The sequence below is a fragment of the Pezoporus wallicus genome, unplaced genomic scaffold (genome assembly GCF_028554395.1).
Source record: "Pezoporus wallicus isolate ANWC-B61680 ecotype Strahan unplaced genomic scaffold, APGP_CSIRO_Pwel_v1 contig_4131, whole genome shotgun sequence".
Taxonomy (NCBI): Eukaryota; Metazoa; Chordata; class Aves; order Psittaciformes; family Psittacidae; genus Pezoporus; species Pezoporus wallicus.
Window position 1 is genome coordinate 4,425,284 of NW_026641950.1, and position 15,159 is coordinate 4,440,442.

At 40.2% G+C, this 15,159-nt stretch overlaps 1 protein-coding gene across 1 annotated transcript; it reads right to left on the bottom strand.

Moving 5' to 3' along the window:
- Window positions 1-372: 372 nt before the first annotated feature.
- On the bottom strand, window positions 373-14,886 carry TRAM1 (translocation associated membrane protein 1). The gene is made up of 11 exons (XM_057426272.1): window positions 14,575-14,886; window positions 11,744-11,807; window positions 11,105-11,226; window positions 10,793-10,909; window positions 10,099-10,157; window positions 9,676-9,760; window positions 6,060-6,130; window positions 5,867-5,971; window positions 5,313-5,456; window positions 4,213-4,373; window positions 373-1,013 (listed from the first exon to the last, which is right to left on the bottom strand). Exons 1-11 carry the CDS (start codon window positions 14,695-14,697, stop codon window positions 940-942), a joined length of 1,125 nt encoding a protein of 374 aa, XP_057282255.1. The 5' UTR covers window positions 14,698-14,886; the 3' UTR covers window positions 373-939.
- Between the last annotated feature and the right edge of the window lie 273 nt (window positions 14,887-15,159).

Below are 15,159 nucleotides of genomic sequence, written 5' to 3' on the forward strand. Positions count from 1 at the left end.
CAGAGGTGAAGTAAAGCAAAGCAGTCAGAATACAGGAATGTTTTTTGTAACTCGATCCATTTATCTAACAAATTCCCTCTTCACAAAGCATTAAGATGCCTCCTAGAACAAACACAAACACCACACTGGAAGAACCTCCACCCTCTAAAATGAGACAAGTCTTCAAAAAAGGTCTAATGCACACTAATTGTCCAAGATACGTACACTTTAAAGCACAGACAGGAGTTAATGGGGCTACTCAAACCAACTTTTCCTATGACCATACACGCTCCCTTCTAACGTTCAAGTGCTAAAGCTGTATCTCAAAAAGGTTTTTTGCTCCTTGTACGAGATTTCCAATCAACAAACAATAAGACTCTGCAACATTTCCAATTAGTTCAGTTTTGTTTTAATGACATGGGGCAATTCTTAGAGCAGACATTGTGTAGCTAATAATGACAAAATAAAGAGGTTTATTGGTGTGGTCTTGGAATCCCAATTTGAACTGTAAATTTGACTCCAGGTAATTAACTGAAAAGCCAGAGCATCTGAAAATGCATACTAAGTTTTTACCTCAATCTTGCAATAATTCTTGAGGAATTTGGAAAAAGTGAAGCTGGTCGAACAGTATATATCACCGAGATTACAAAAACTGGAAGGAAATAATACATTGCAACAGTGATCCTCACTAAGTGAAATTATTTCATCACAATAAATGTTTAAAAAAGCATCAATGTTATTTAAAAAGTGTTGTATTCCCCTCCCACCCAAGTATTTGAAGATAAACCTTTTTCATTAGTCAAAATGGCTTTTAAAAAAAGTTTCTCAAAACAACAGCAATAATCAAAAAACATGAATTGTATTTTCTTTAATCCATAACATCTCTAGTGCTGAAGGGCCATCCATGTAAAAAGCAGATTCTTTGGGGACATTAGTCAATTAACTTAATAAAACCCAGTTTTATGAGGATTTATCCTTCCTGCTACGAGGCGAGTCTGCTCCATTTGAAGTCACTGTTCCATTTATTCCATTTTCTAGAAGAAAAGAATAAAACATTTTTTAAATACAATGAGAAAACTTCATATTTTATTACTTTTTTTTTTAGGTCCTACACAAATAGGACTAACTTATTTTCTTTTAACTTTTTCTTCTTTGTTAAAAAAAACCCTCTCATAATTATAATTCATAATTTAACACTATAGTGAAATTTTTAGAAAATGCAAAATTTAACGTTTACTATGATAAAGTCTGGTTTCCTGACATGGCCACACACTTAAGTATGTGCATTATATATATCTACACTGAAAATAAAGACCAGCTATCATATTTTAGAAGATACTATCTTAAAATGTAAACCACTCAATCTGTACATGAAACTGTCCTTCGAAATTCCGGAGACACAGTGTACATATTAAAATTCCCTGGTATAGGTCTTTATTGTTTATCCTACCCATTTAATATTTTAATTCTTCCTGAAACTGCACCCTTTCACTCACCTTTACAATATATATGAAACTTTTTTATATGTATACGTGTGTATATATATAATGTATATATATGCACACACACATTCTTAGAAGTATATAGTGTAACATACAGAATTCATTTGTAGTATGATGAAGATATTTATACAGAAAAGATAGACAGAAGTAAAACACTAGTTAGATTTGAGATGAGTATGTGTGTACCTAAAGACTTCAAGCACAAGACCAGGCACCTAAGAATACAAAGCAAACGTGTTACCAGCTGCAACTTCTATCCCACTTATGGGTCAACTGGAAGATCTCAAGAGTTTTAATCTGTTCAAGTAATACAGAGGATTTTATAGGAAATGTCTGTCCCAGAACAATGACCCACAATCTGTGTATTTATAATGCACACAACTTTCAGTAAAATGGAGCAACATGATACCACTGTGAATTGAAAGTATCCCTTTTATTCAGGGTCATCACAACCCAAGGAAGGAGATATGTTGCCTGACAGTAAATAAATTCAAAAAACAGATCTGAAGAGCAGAGTGCATAGCCAGCTATAATGCTTGCTGCTTAACATCTCTGCTCCAATTTATAGTAACATTCTGACTTCAAGCAGCTGCTGTGGGCTTTTTTAACTGGTTAATGTTTTCCATCTGCAGATGTATTGCAGATCACCACAGAATGTGGCAAACCCACAAAAAACAACTGTTGATCTCCCTCTCTCTCCCACTCCACCCAAATGCTCCCACTTACGCAAACAAGCGACTCCAAAAAAACAACTCCAAACCCAAACCCAAAATCAGAAACATAAGAATGAGACCAGATATAGGCCCAATTCATCACATAGGAAAAGTCAGAGTCTATCCAACACGTTTGGATATTTGGTTGTAAATGACACCACCATTTTAAGCCTACATAATGTGGACTTTGGATACTTTCCAAAAAGTTCATGTTATTCATAAATCAAGCTTACAAACAATGAGCTGGACCCAAGTCAGCTAACTGAAATCATATTTTCTTAAACAGTTAAGTCAAAACAAGTGAAAGTAAAACAAAGAACAAGAATCAGCATGTGCCTGGGTACTCCACCTACATCATCAGTAGGATTTTTCTACTGTCATTTCTTGCTTTTGGCACAGTCTAAAAGTAACACATTGTGCCCTGGCTCCAAAAATCCATCCAACCACAAAAAAAGGGCCAAAGAGACTGTTTTGAGCAGTTCAATTGCGTATATTACTCTTTCAAAAACACTGCCTCACTGCATCTTGTGCAAGTGTTGTGAACTGAAAAATTACAGGAATCTTCAAAACAGAGGAATCTGAAACAACACTAGCCTTTTGGATTTTAAAGTTCTTTTCTTTCCTTTTCAAATAAGCTGTAAAACTCTCCAGTCCTTAAGACAGGCATAACTCAATTATTTTGTGAATTAAACCACAATGCCCATTAAATGACTTTTTCTCAATTTGTTTACCACTTTCAAGTCTCCACTGAAGCTGGGTGAAAATCAACAACTTCACCAAATGGCATGAATAGTTTAAGAAATTTTAAAAAGCTGCTACATTTTTGACTCACTGTTTAAAAACCCATTTAAGTTTATGCTTTAAAAATATTTGCCATAGAAGACTTAAATTAATTCCAGAAAAAGATGCAATGAACATGAAGCTCTGATTAAATAGGACGCCTACATAGGAAAATACCTTCACTCCAGTCCAACTTGATTTTCGGACAAAAACAGAAAACCCTAACACCACACAAAAGCCAAGTTGTGGCAATTACAGATCATCAAAAGGGAAGACAGAAATGCGCTAAAGAACATTATTGGAATAAAAAAGAAACTTGGAAACCCCCCAAAACAATAGTGAATTGCTCTCTGACCACAAATCTCAATTCTTAGCGCAAGTGGTCTTTAAATGTTACGTTCAATGTATCAAGACGCAATAGGCTGGCAACACATGATTGGTAGCAAAGGATTATGCTGAAATAAGTCTTTGAGATGATTTAAGCAGTTTCAGAAAAATGCACAAGTTATTCAAGCTGGCAATTAAATACACAGAAGTTTAACTGTTGGTACAACAGAAATACTGAAATGCGGGGATTGTTTTTTTTTAAGGGAGCACGTAATTTTCCTTGAAGGAAAAAGCATTCATGGCCTTTCCATAAAGAACATGACAATCAAGTTAAACCTCGAATCATTAATTCATTCCCAAAGGCTTCTATACAGATTTAGAGTAGTAAGTAGATATTACCTTCCCTTAAAATTAGTGACAAAATTCTATTTTTAGTAAAACCAGTCCAATATAAGCTTATGTATTGAATGGATCAAACCATCTCCTTGCCCTAAAACCTCAGAATTTAGTGGCAATGAGAAGCGAGCTTGGAATTCATTGCAAGAAAAATTCAGCAGTAATTGATTACCAGAACAGATCTAAACCCATGCCTGTTCCCTTTTTATAAGGCAATAAGCGTGACACATTTTGCTCAAGTGATAAAATTATACCTAACAATAATCTCATGTTGCATTAACTACATACTAATTCATTCATTCAGCCAATTAGAAGAGAAAATCCAAACAATTAATATATAGGGATTTTTTTTATTATCCCCCCCCCCCCCAATATCTGCTAATACTGTCTCTGTAACTGAGTCATCTCAATTGCAAGTTAAACTTAAAATGTTTCTCTAGCAATTACATTAAAGAAAGCTCTCCATTACTTACATTTTGAGAAGTCATGGCAACAGAAACACTGAAAACACATACCTCTTTCTTTTCTGGAGTTCTTTCCTTTAGCTGTTACAAACTTCTTTTTCACTGACTGAGGCTGAGAAGAAGAATGCTCTCTCCACCTCCGAAGCTGGAAATTAATGAACTTCCACATCATAAATGCTTGAGTCATGCAGATGGAGGCCAGCACACTAATTCTAGAAATTAAACACAGGTAAAGGTTTATCAATAATTTTCTCTCATTCAAATACAATAAGAAAGTAGAACACCAACTCAGATAATGTCTTGTATGGCATGAAATACCTTTTTACTCAGGCTCCTCAAACACATTAGAGTGATTCTGTCTAGAAAAAGGGATTTGTAAAAGTTCAGTTTTGCTTGGATTTTCTTTTGTGCCTTTCTGTCTCCCCATCAGTAGCATCCATTTTTTAAGCCATTCAAGAGTTAGCTCATGTAGGGTGACTGGGCTTAGCACAGCTGAACAACAGTAGATACACAGTCAAAGTCTCTGCTCTCCATCATAACCAGGAAGCACTAGATTTCTTTCATGCTTTCTCTTCTCAGTATTCCTCGCAAGTTCCAGCTAGTAACAGCTGAAAATGGTTTAAGAGAGTTTTGCAGTTCTGCGTAGCAATTCTGCAGGGTAATGCTGACATTGTCAATGTTTTAATAACTTCCTTTTCTAGATATAATTTATAAAAAGGCCAGGTGGTTGCCTGAACATTCTGCAGCACATAGCAGGAACAGGAGCTGTAATAAAGGCAGCAAGAGGCAGGCAACTTCAAGCAAGACCAAAGATGCTCTGGGCATAATGCCTTGACCTCTAAAAATAATTCTCTAATACATTTGACAGTAATTTCTGTAATTGGATATTACTTTAAATTCAGGGCGATTTTATGACCAAAAAAACCCCAAACAACCAGTTACAGATTTCTCAGCTGTAGAAAGTGAATTCTTCAATCATTTCACTGTGCTTTACAAGTTGTTACATAAGCTATTCCTACCAATCCCATCAGTTGCATGAAAACACCTAACACCTAATTCAGAATTACTATCATTAATACTGTATCACTTACATTGTGTATTTAACACAGGTTTACAGCTCATGCTTAAGAACCATTCCAAGTTTACTTTACCTAACAGCCAGGATATTAAAGTTTCCAGCACTGAAATTCAGCTGCTGATCTTCTGCTCTTGCCAGTCCAAAGCCAAAAGTGAGGACCGAGAGAATCAAGGTGAGAAGCCTTCCCAAAACAAAAAGAACTGCCCACAGTGAAAATCTACAAAGAAAAACACCACAAACACTAAATGAATTTTCCATTCACAAGTACTGACAATGCAAATATTTACTCTTCACTACATGAATTTGTTTGAGATTTAAGAACTTATCTAAATACTTTCCAATACTATTGGAACAAAAGCATGTTATTAGCATGGCTATATAAGCAACCTATGCTGTTCCTTTCTGTACCAATCTTTTTTCTCCTTTTTTTTTTTTTTAAGTATTAGTACACAGTATAAGGTTTTATTTCATTTCATACGACTACTAACATTTACTTAAATAGTATGTAGAACTGTCGCCTCTAAGCGAAAGCTGTTTGAACGTCATTGTAATTTTGGTTTTGGGTTAGTTAAATGACAGGGCTTTGAGACAGAAATTATACTAATTTAGAAGATAAAGTCTACTTACCCTTTCTGGTATTTTTCATCACTGAAGTAAAAAAGACGGGATATGTGGAAAAGAAATTCAACAAAGTAATGCAATACCAGAAGAACAAGTCCAAGATGGGTCAGACTATCAAAACAAATAAAACAAGCATTCAGACGTTTTGTTAGATGTTTAAGACAGAAAATGAAGCCAACACAATTTACAATTTACGTACTTCAGGAGATAGGCTCCAGCAATATGAAAGAGATAAAGTCCAATGTAGACAATCTGACGAAAGATATCTTCCTATTAGGAAAAAACAAAGTAATTATGCACTATACACAATGTTACACATTATTTTACAGTGCTATATAATACCACAAACTTGGAAATTCTTCCTGGTTTGTCAGCTACCTTAATGTGGTTTGTTTGACACTGAATTACTCAGCCTAAATAATCTCATTCCACATATATAACTTATTGCTTATTTACCAGTAATATTTGGTATCTTACACTTGCGCTATTGTGAGCAAACGCAACAAACATGAAAAAGATGCTTTTTAAAAGGGCCTGGTTTTATTTGATATGACTACTGTGAATTTGTACTGGCTATTACAGTACTTATTTGGTATGTATTATTGCGTAACTTCCTACAGTTCTGCACGTTTGTGGCCCATCGAATTCATCAAGTTGCTACAGAAACAAAGTAACAGTCTATGAACCCAAAATGAACAGGCTTCCAAGTGCTGACATCCATTTTAAAAATCCAGGATCTTTCAAGATTCTGACAGACTGCTGCTGGCAAATACAGAGAATAGCGTTATTAACCAGTCATGATAAGCCACATGGTCACACCTCAAGCTAGGTTTTATCCAGCCTCATTATACTGAACACAAAGATGAAATAAGAGACATGAATTCAAGTGTAGACACACAGCACACTGAAAGCAGACGGTGCCATCTGTGTACAGAAGAATCACTAAAATAAGCTAGACCACGGTACAAATCTGTCTTGAAGTGGTATGCAGAGTACATTCAGTTGTGCTTAAGAAACTCCTGCTTTTTAGAAAGATTCCCTAAACTTCAAGCGAGGGGCTTCAGCTTTATCTTGTATGCACGTAATTATTTTATTTTTTTAAAAATGCCTAAAAATTTACTCTTGTAAGATTTATGCTATGCTATGCAATATTCCATCTCCAAGCCAACAAAAGCACAGAATTAAACACTCATCACAGCAGCACACAACACACAAACGAAGAGCAAGAAAACAGATGAAGACCTAGCTCTAAGTTATCCGAGAGAAAACAAAAAGAAAGTTCTTTCAGACAAACCAGACAACAGCCAGTACAAATGCTCAGCTTCTCCAAGTACTACCACGATAAGCCTTTTGCACTTTATTTTCAGAACTGAGGTAGCATTTAAACAGCACATTCTGCACACTTTGACAAGGTGTCAGACTGAAGGCCTCCTGGAACAATGCAGGTGGAGGTGTACACTGCTATACAGAAAGCCAAATTAAGAAGTTCTTTTCTTGTCCACATCAGCAGTACAGAAAACTAGACCCAAGTAAAAGAAGTGAGTTCCTTCAAGAGAAGGACTAAGTCATAGAAGCCAAGATGGCAGAGGTTAAATTGTGGTGAAAGAAATATCAACGATGAACTTGCTAAAATAAATAATGCAGAAGTTAAGAAGACAAAATTCCAAGCAGTGACCCAGCAAAACACTACTATTTAATAGAGCACTCTGCCACTAGCAACGGCTGTCTTAAATTTATGTTAAAAAAACCCTCCACACTTAGATATTAATTTTAATTTCAAGGATATCACTAGCACAATATGGAACATCTTCTGCAGTGTATCTGCAAAACATCAGTACTTCTAGTGTGTCTGATCAGCATGAAAACAAAACACCTCATTGCTATCTTCCCAAGCCTCTTCTGTGCTCTTGAACAAAGACCTATGGTTACGTAATGTCTATTTCATTTTCTTCAATAAAGCAGAACTCTGGCAAGAGACGCAGTCTAGTCACAGTAACAACAGTCACAGAATGGTTTTGGTTGGAAGGAACCTTTAAAGACCATCTAGTTCCAACCCCTCCTGCCATGCAGCAGGGACACCTTCCACTATACCAGGTTGTTGAGAGCCCCAACCTGGCCTTGAACACTTCTGGAATGGGGCATCTCAGCTTCTCAGGGCAACCTGTGTCAGCACCTCACCACCCTCATAAAGAATTTCCTCCCAGTATCTAATCTAAATCTACCCTCTTTCAGACTAAAATCATTGTTCCTTGTCCTGTCACTTCAGGCCCTGATAAACAGCCTTTCTCCATCTTTTTTGTAAGCCCATTTCAGATACTGAAACGCCACAAAAAGGTCTCCCTGGAGACAACTCTCTTCCAGCCCCAACTCTCTCAGCCCTTCTTCAGAGGAAAGGTGCTCCAGCCCTCTGATCATATTCGTGCCGTCCTCTGGACCCGCTTAAACAGATTCATACGGTTTCCTGTGGTGGGGACTCCAGAGCTGGACACAGTACTCCAGGCAAGATCCCACCAGGGTGGAGTACAGGGGGAGAATCACCTCTTTGAACCTGCTGGCCATGCTTTACATTCATCCCCAACCTGTATGGATGCTGGGGATTCCCATGACCTACGTGCAGGACCTTTTGCATGTGGCGTCACAGAACTTCACGAGGTTCACACTGACCCAATCCTCACGCCTGTCAAGATCCCTTGGGATCAAATCCCTTTCCTCAAGCAAATCAACTGCACCATTCAGCTTGGTGTCCATCTGCAAACTTGCTGAGAGCGTGCGCAAATCCCACTGTCTACTTCACTGACGCAGACAAACAAAACCAGTACTGGTCCCAGTACAGACCCTTGAAGAACATCACTCAGTACTGGCTTCCACTTGGGAGTTGAGCCACTGACTGTAACTCTTTGGAAGCAGCCATCCAGCCAATTGCTTACCCATCTAGTAGTCCACCCAGAAAATTCCTTTCTCCAATTTAAAGGTACAAATGCTGTGGGAAACTGTATCAAAAGCCTTAACAGAAGTTCAGGTATATGACATTAGCAGCTGTTACCTCACCCACTAATGGAGTCACTCTACCATAGAAGGCCACTAAATTAGTCAAGATTGCCTTTCGCGAAGCCATGTTAAAAGTTTTAAGGTAACATGTTTAAAAAGGAAACTGTATATGTAAAATGAGCCTGAACAAAAGCATGTAAAGAAACTACTTAAATTGATCAAGGAACGCAAAAAGTGTGCTACAACAAAACCTCCAGCAAACTCAGTGTTCTGAAAACCCTAACAGAGAAAACCCTTAGGGGGAAAAGGATACTTTTAAAAACTGAGCTCTGAAAAAAAGTTTCTACACACAACTAACCAGAACTTCTGCTGCAGACAGTGGTATTTAAATCAAATCCTAGAGTTTAATATTCCTTGTACTTAAGAAATTATTCACTGCTTATATTCTACACCTGTATTATGATTCATTAAGCAACTGTGATTTCAATGAGACTATTCAGACTACTACAAGAAACAAAGAGTTGGGAAAGAAAATCTCACATTGATTTTTCAAGGGAAAATTCTTTTAGCAACTGAGAAATACTTGCACAACAGATACATAGCAATTTTACTGCTATCATAAATACAGGATTTAACTTAGAAACAACTACTTTCTCACAGAGACATTTCAGCACCCAGAATTCCATCAGGAAAAATGGGTAGCACAAGCAAGAAGACTGTAAGAAATCTAGGGTAACATGTTACTCTAGGAGTGCAAAAGAAATTCACTATTCTACTACTTTAAGTTGCTTGCTTTGGGGTTCTTTCCATTTCCATTTTAAACTTACTTTTTTAGTTTTCTGGAAATACAGTTCTGGAAAAGCATGAAACCAGTATGCCAACTGTAAGATGTAGAAAAACTTCATTTGAAACCTGTACAATACAGGAAGAATTAAAGAATATTACTTTTTATTAATGAACTTAAAACATTTCAGAAACTTACTAGTGAATGCAATTAATCACTGTCTCTAAAGAAAGAAAAATGCCAACCAACTAAAAAGATTGTTTTTTTTAAACAGAAACATTTAACAAAAAGAGAACTCTGCAGCTACAAATTGATAATCAATTTCCTCTGTAAATATGAGCAAAAATACATTAACGACTAACACAGTTTTACAGACTACTTATTGCATATGAATTATACATGATAACACCCTAAGTTTAAAATACTCCCTCCTCTCTCCAGCAATCCCCTAAGGAAGATGCCTTACGGAATCAGAGTGTGTGGATAGTCCCTCCACAGAGAGGTTGGATCTGATATATAATTCTCCTAAAAGAAAACAAACAATAAAACCAATAAACCCTCAAAGATGGTACTTCCTAGTCAGGAATAATGAATGAGGTGGTTATTTCAGCATCACTATTAGCCATAATTCTTCCATTGTAAACTGCTGACCAGCTTGGAGCTTAACTAAGAGAAGGAAAGTTTTAATGGAGCCATTATGTTAAGGAAAAAAAAACCAAACACTTTTTTGAAACTAAGCTCATACACATGCAGCCACCAGCAAAGAGCCCATCATCTGAAAGCACACTCACCTGAGCCTACAGCAGTCTGTTCACACACCCATTCCCTAGGCTGCCAAAATGCTATGCATGATGGCTTTTCTTACATTTATTTTACACTAATAAGCCAACACAGAAAAAAATACACACAGTATGAGGTATCATAATGAGGTTTAAAAAGCTTTAGCTTATTCAGTCAACAGTAAATCAATTCAGGCAGAACAAAAGTAACACTACTGGACTTCATACTCAGTTACGACTACAACCTATAGAATCCCTCAACTTGTTCCTGCTTTAATATTAAATCCAGCTAAACCAGCAAAATAAGCCAAAAAGTTATTTATCGCCATTAAGTCCAGTTTCTGAAATCTTGTAATACATCAGAAGAGAAAACATACTTACAGAGACAAGAATACTTGTTCCCCAAACACAGGAGAATAGGTAGAATGCACTAAGTTGCCCAGACTCATTGAACTTGCTATGCTTCGTTTTTGAAAAGTGCATTTTCCTGTTAATTTTCTGAAATGAAAGCCCATTATTTATGTGCTGTAGTACTAAATGTATCAACTGCACTAGAACATCTTAAAGTTTCAATGCATGTTATAACAGTTAAAAAGCTTTAATGTAAAAGTTTACTTTTAAGTTAATAGTCTTAAAGCCTAATTAAATACCTGACAATTATCTTCATGAAAGGAATTAATATTTTGTACTTACATCCAGAACATACTCCTGAATTATAGCATGTATGATTATTGCTACAAGCATGTAAAAGAAAATCGTAGCCAAGTCTTTGATGCCGTAGTGATAGAGAGAGATTGTTTCTGCAGATTGTTCTTCTAAAAGACAAACAGAATTAACTGTTAGACACCAATACAGTTTAATAGCTAATAAGCTTTTTCTCAAAGTGAACCCTTTCAGTCGTAGTTTGCAATCAGCTGAACAAATATAAGTCAATCTACCATAATGAGCTAGGTCAGTAGATTGTTTACAGTCATCTTCTCCATCACATCACAAACTAAATTTGATTCTGAAAGTTATACTATAAAAATTAAAACTTAAGTGCACTTAGGAAGCTTACCCAAATGCACTGGAAGGGGACAATAAAATTATGTTAAACTATCATGCTGCTTTGACTAGCAAAGATCGTCACTCACAAAATCAGAGTAAGAGTCAGATGGTGTTTTAGCACTAATGATGGATCTAGCAGAACAGAAACATTGTCCCTAACCTAATTAAAATTAAGTTTACTAAAAATAAAGTCCTTGAAAATTGCTTGTTATCTATTCAAATTGACAGATTCACTTACCCTCAGTCTAGAAAGTATGGCATACTAAACTCCTGGAAGATACATACCTGTGGCAGGAATGGTAACATTATACTGAAGTGTAACAAAAATGACAGCTGCTTTTGCTGTGAACTGAAAAGAGAAAAAAAAAAACAACAAGAACAGAAGTGCTATAAAGTTTCAGCTTCATGTAGTTTACTTCAGTGAAAACACTTGACCACAGTTTTAGCACCCTTCCCCAGCATGTTTGTCTCCTCCCACTAACTCTCATTATCACACCACTTCACCCCGCTTTCGAAAGGCAGAACACATGGCATGATTTCTGGGTATTCTGTAAGCAAACCTACATTTCTTGAATGAAATACCGTCAAAAATGTTACTTACAAGTAAGTCTTTTCTACAATGTTAGAACAAAACCACCTGCTGCAATTTTTTTCTCCAGTCCATACTGTATCATTACATTAACAGAATGTACAATACCATGTAATCCCTAGACCATGATGCATGCAGCAACAGCTGAGAATAAACCTCATTTAAAACTACTAACTTGACAAAATTTAAGGTCAATATCATATTCATAAACCTGTGGGTGATTTGGAAAATGTGGGAAGGAAAGGAGAAAAGGCATAAAGAATGGAGAACCATTTCAGGCCAGCAGCATACTGGCTCAATACAACTAGCATTCTTTTGACTCTGGGGATCCTTTGGCAAGAAGTGTAGAACAGAATAAATAAGATTTAGCAGTGGTATTACCCGTTCACAATGAACAGTAAGAAAAAGCAGAATGGATAAAAGTTGGGAGAGGAGAGTATGTTTTGCAGGCCTTTTTTTTTGGGGGGGGGGGGGGGTGGAAGAGATGGGGTGGTGATACTATAAAAACACCAATAAATAGCCAGGAGCACAAGTTCTTTATACGAACTGATTTTCAACTTCAACACATCTTTGTTGAATCCCAACATGAATTTACACGTCTTAACAGAGAGGGAAAAATAGCCAGGCTTTGCAATATTTATGATTGTTTCTCATTTCTGTAAAAACCTAGCCTCCTTGTTGCATTTATAGGACTTACAAAAATTGCTTTATGAATCTTAGATAGGTATCTACAGTGATGATTAGGTTACTACCACTACATTCACAAGAAATAAGATTTGTTCTTAAAACTAGTTCTTTGTACAAAAGCCCTAGATTTTCTAGGAATCTCTGAATACACAGTTGATGGTTCACTCCATGTAACTTCAGGGAATGTAACTAGTCTGCCTGATTTAGTGAAGTTGCCTAGGGCTTCCTATTCATCAAGAGAGCTTTCAGAGGACAATTCAAAACTGTAGTCAACTCAGAACTGGCCTTTGAAGGTTCCGCCAACTACTCAGAGTCCCAATTCAGAATCAGGGAGTATGAACACCTTACCATACAAACATGAACCACAGCAGGTGATTTCCAAGACTTATGTCAACGCATTTAAAACTAGTAACAATCTTTTTAGCCATACCATATCTGTATCAACAAAGGCACATGGCCATTCAGTGCTGGGATTAAAAAACCCTGGAAACAAAAGACTTCAGCACACCCATTCATCCCCAAAACTTCCAACCTCACCAGTAATACTGTAATACAGTAAACTAGAAGCAAACCTAAAAGGTAACAGTTTAGGCCCATCTCTTTCACCTCAATCCCCAGAAAACCACCTTGGTGGTTTTTAATAGTAAACCCAAACATAAGAGCTTCCCTGGTCCACTCTGTTCTTCCTTTCCATGTATATATTTCTTAACTCCACTGGCCTCTAGAGCAGCTGGAAAAAAGTATTCTGAAAACCAACCATGTAATAAAAAGGTCCACAACTCTAAACAAACGGCTAAAATACCCCAAAACCAGAAACAGCCAACAAAAATGGGAGTGTCTGACGGGACACCAGTGAGAACAATTTGGAAGTCACACAGTTAAACTGGATTTCCAGTTCTCTCGGAGAGTAAATGAGAAGGGCCAAAATATGTTTTGGGTCACTGCATGGGGACACAAGGAGAGCGCCTGGCCTGCAAGCGCGCCCAGCACCGGGCCGGTCAGGCGCGAGGCGCCGAGAGCTCCCTTCCACCGCTCACACTTGACCTCAGGCGGACGCCTCCGACGGTGTGCGGGAAGAGGCTCAGTTCCGTGCCACCCGAGACACTCGGAACGACCGCCTGTGGGCTAATGGCTCCTCACACCGCGCTTAGCCCCGGGGGGGGGACGCGGACAGGGAGTGTACGAGCGTGCTGGAGGACCCGCCATCCTCCCTGCGCGGCGGCTGACGCACACGTCACCGCCCGTTCCCGCCGCGTGGCCTGACGGGAGCCGTAGTGCCGGCGAGGCCGCGTTCACAAAGCACGGGGATCGTCCATCGCACTGGGCCTCGCCCCCCCCCCCCCGCATACTCCTCCCTCGGCCGCTGCGCTCCGACTGCCACGTAACCCCGCCGCCGCCGCGGGAGGAAGCATGCCGCCCCGCTGCCCGTCCCTCACGGCGGTGCTGCGCTGCGGGGTGGGGGATTGAGGGACATGGCCTCCCCTCACCGGCGGCGAGTGGATCCGAAAGCCAGATCCTGGCGGCAGCCATGGGCTGCGCCTCTCCGGGGAAGAGGGGCGTTCCCTGGGGGGCCGGGCCCGGCGAAGCGAGAGTAAGCGGCGGAGACGGCGGCCGTGCTGGCTCCTTTGGCCGTGCGGCGGGTCTGAGGTCGGCTGCTCTCCCCGTGCACAGCGGGGGCCGGGACGGGCTGGCGGGCAGGTACGCCGGGAGGCACCCACGCTGATGGAGGACAGCCGCAGCGACCTGCCACCCGCCCTCCCCGCTCAGCACCGAGAGCCTCCAGCGGAGGAGCAGAAGCGGGACGAAGCCCCCAGGGAGGGGGTCGCCGGTGCCGCCTCACCTCGAACATGAGCCCGAGCAGGAAGATCACGGCCACGAAGGACACGATGTCCGCATGGTTCTGCACGATGAACTCGTGGCTCAGCACCGGCGGGTTCTTGTTGCTCTTTTTGCGGATCGCCATGGCGCGCAGGGAGCTGGGCGCCGCCGCCGCCTCCCCGCTGCCAGCACAGCTCCTCTCGCCGCGGCCAGGAAGAGGCGGAGGGGGAGGAGGCTGCCGCGCAGCCGAGGAATGGCAGCGGGGAATGGCAACAGCCGCCGCGCCGTTTCGCCTCGCTCCACCCCGCCCCTGCGCCAGCAGCGCCCCTGCCGGCCGGCGGTGGGCCGCCTGCCAGCCCAACCCCGCAGCGGTGAGGGGTAGCGCCCGGCACTTCAAACCCACCAACGGCGGGCGCTTGGCGCCTCCCCGCCCCCGGGAGGCCGCGCCGGGGTCTGGCCCGGAAGGGTCGGCCAGTAGGGCCGAGGGTGGTGCTGTAACTGGCTGATTGCTAGCTTGGAGCCTGCCTAGGGCGCTGTTGGGGCTTCCTTCTCCCACCGAGGCAGCGGCGACAGAAAATGGCCGTGAGTCGCGCTGCGGTGGCGGAGG

Coding starts and splice junctions, on each gene's coding strand:
- TRAM1 (XM_057426272.1), bottom strand. CDS start 14,697: ATGGCGATCCGCAAAAAGAGCAACAAGAACCCGCCGGTGCTGAGCCAC. Junction 5,457..5,866: donor GATGAAAAATACCAGAAAGG/GTAAGTAGACTT, acceptor TTTTCTTTGTAG/ATTTTCACTGTGGGCAGTTC. Junction 1,014..4,212: donor GAACTCCAGAAAAGAAAGAG/GTATGTGTTTTC, acceptor CTTTTCTTCTAG/AAAATGGAATAAATGGAACA.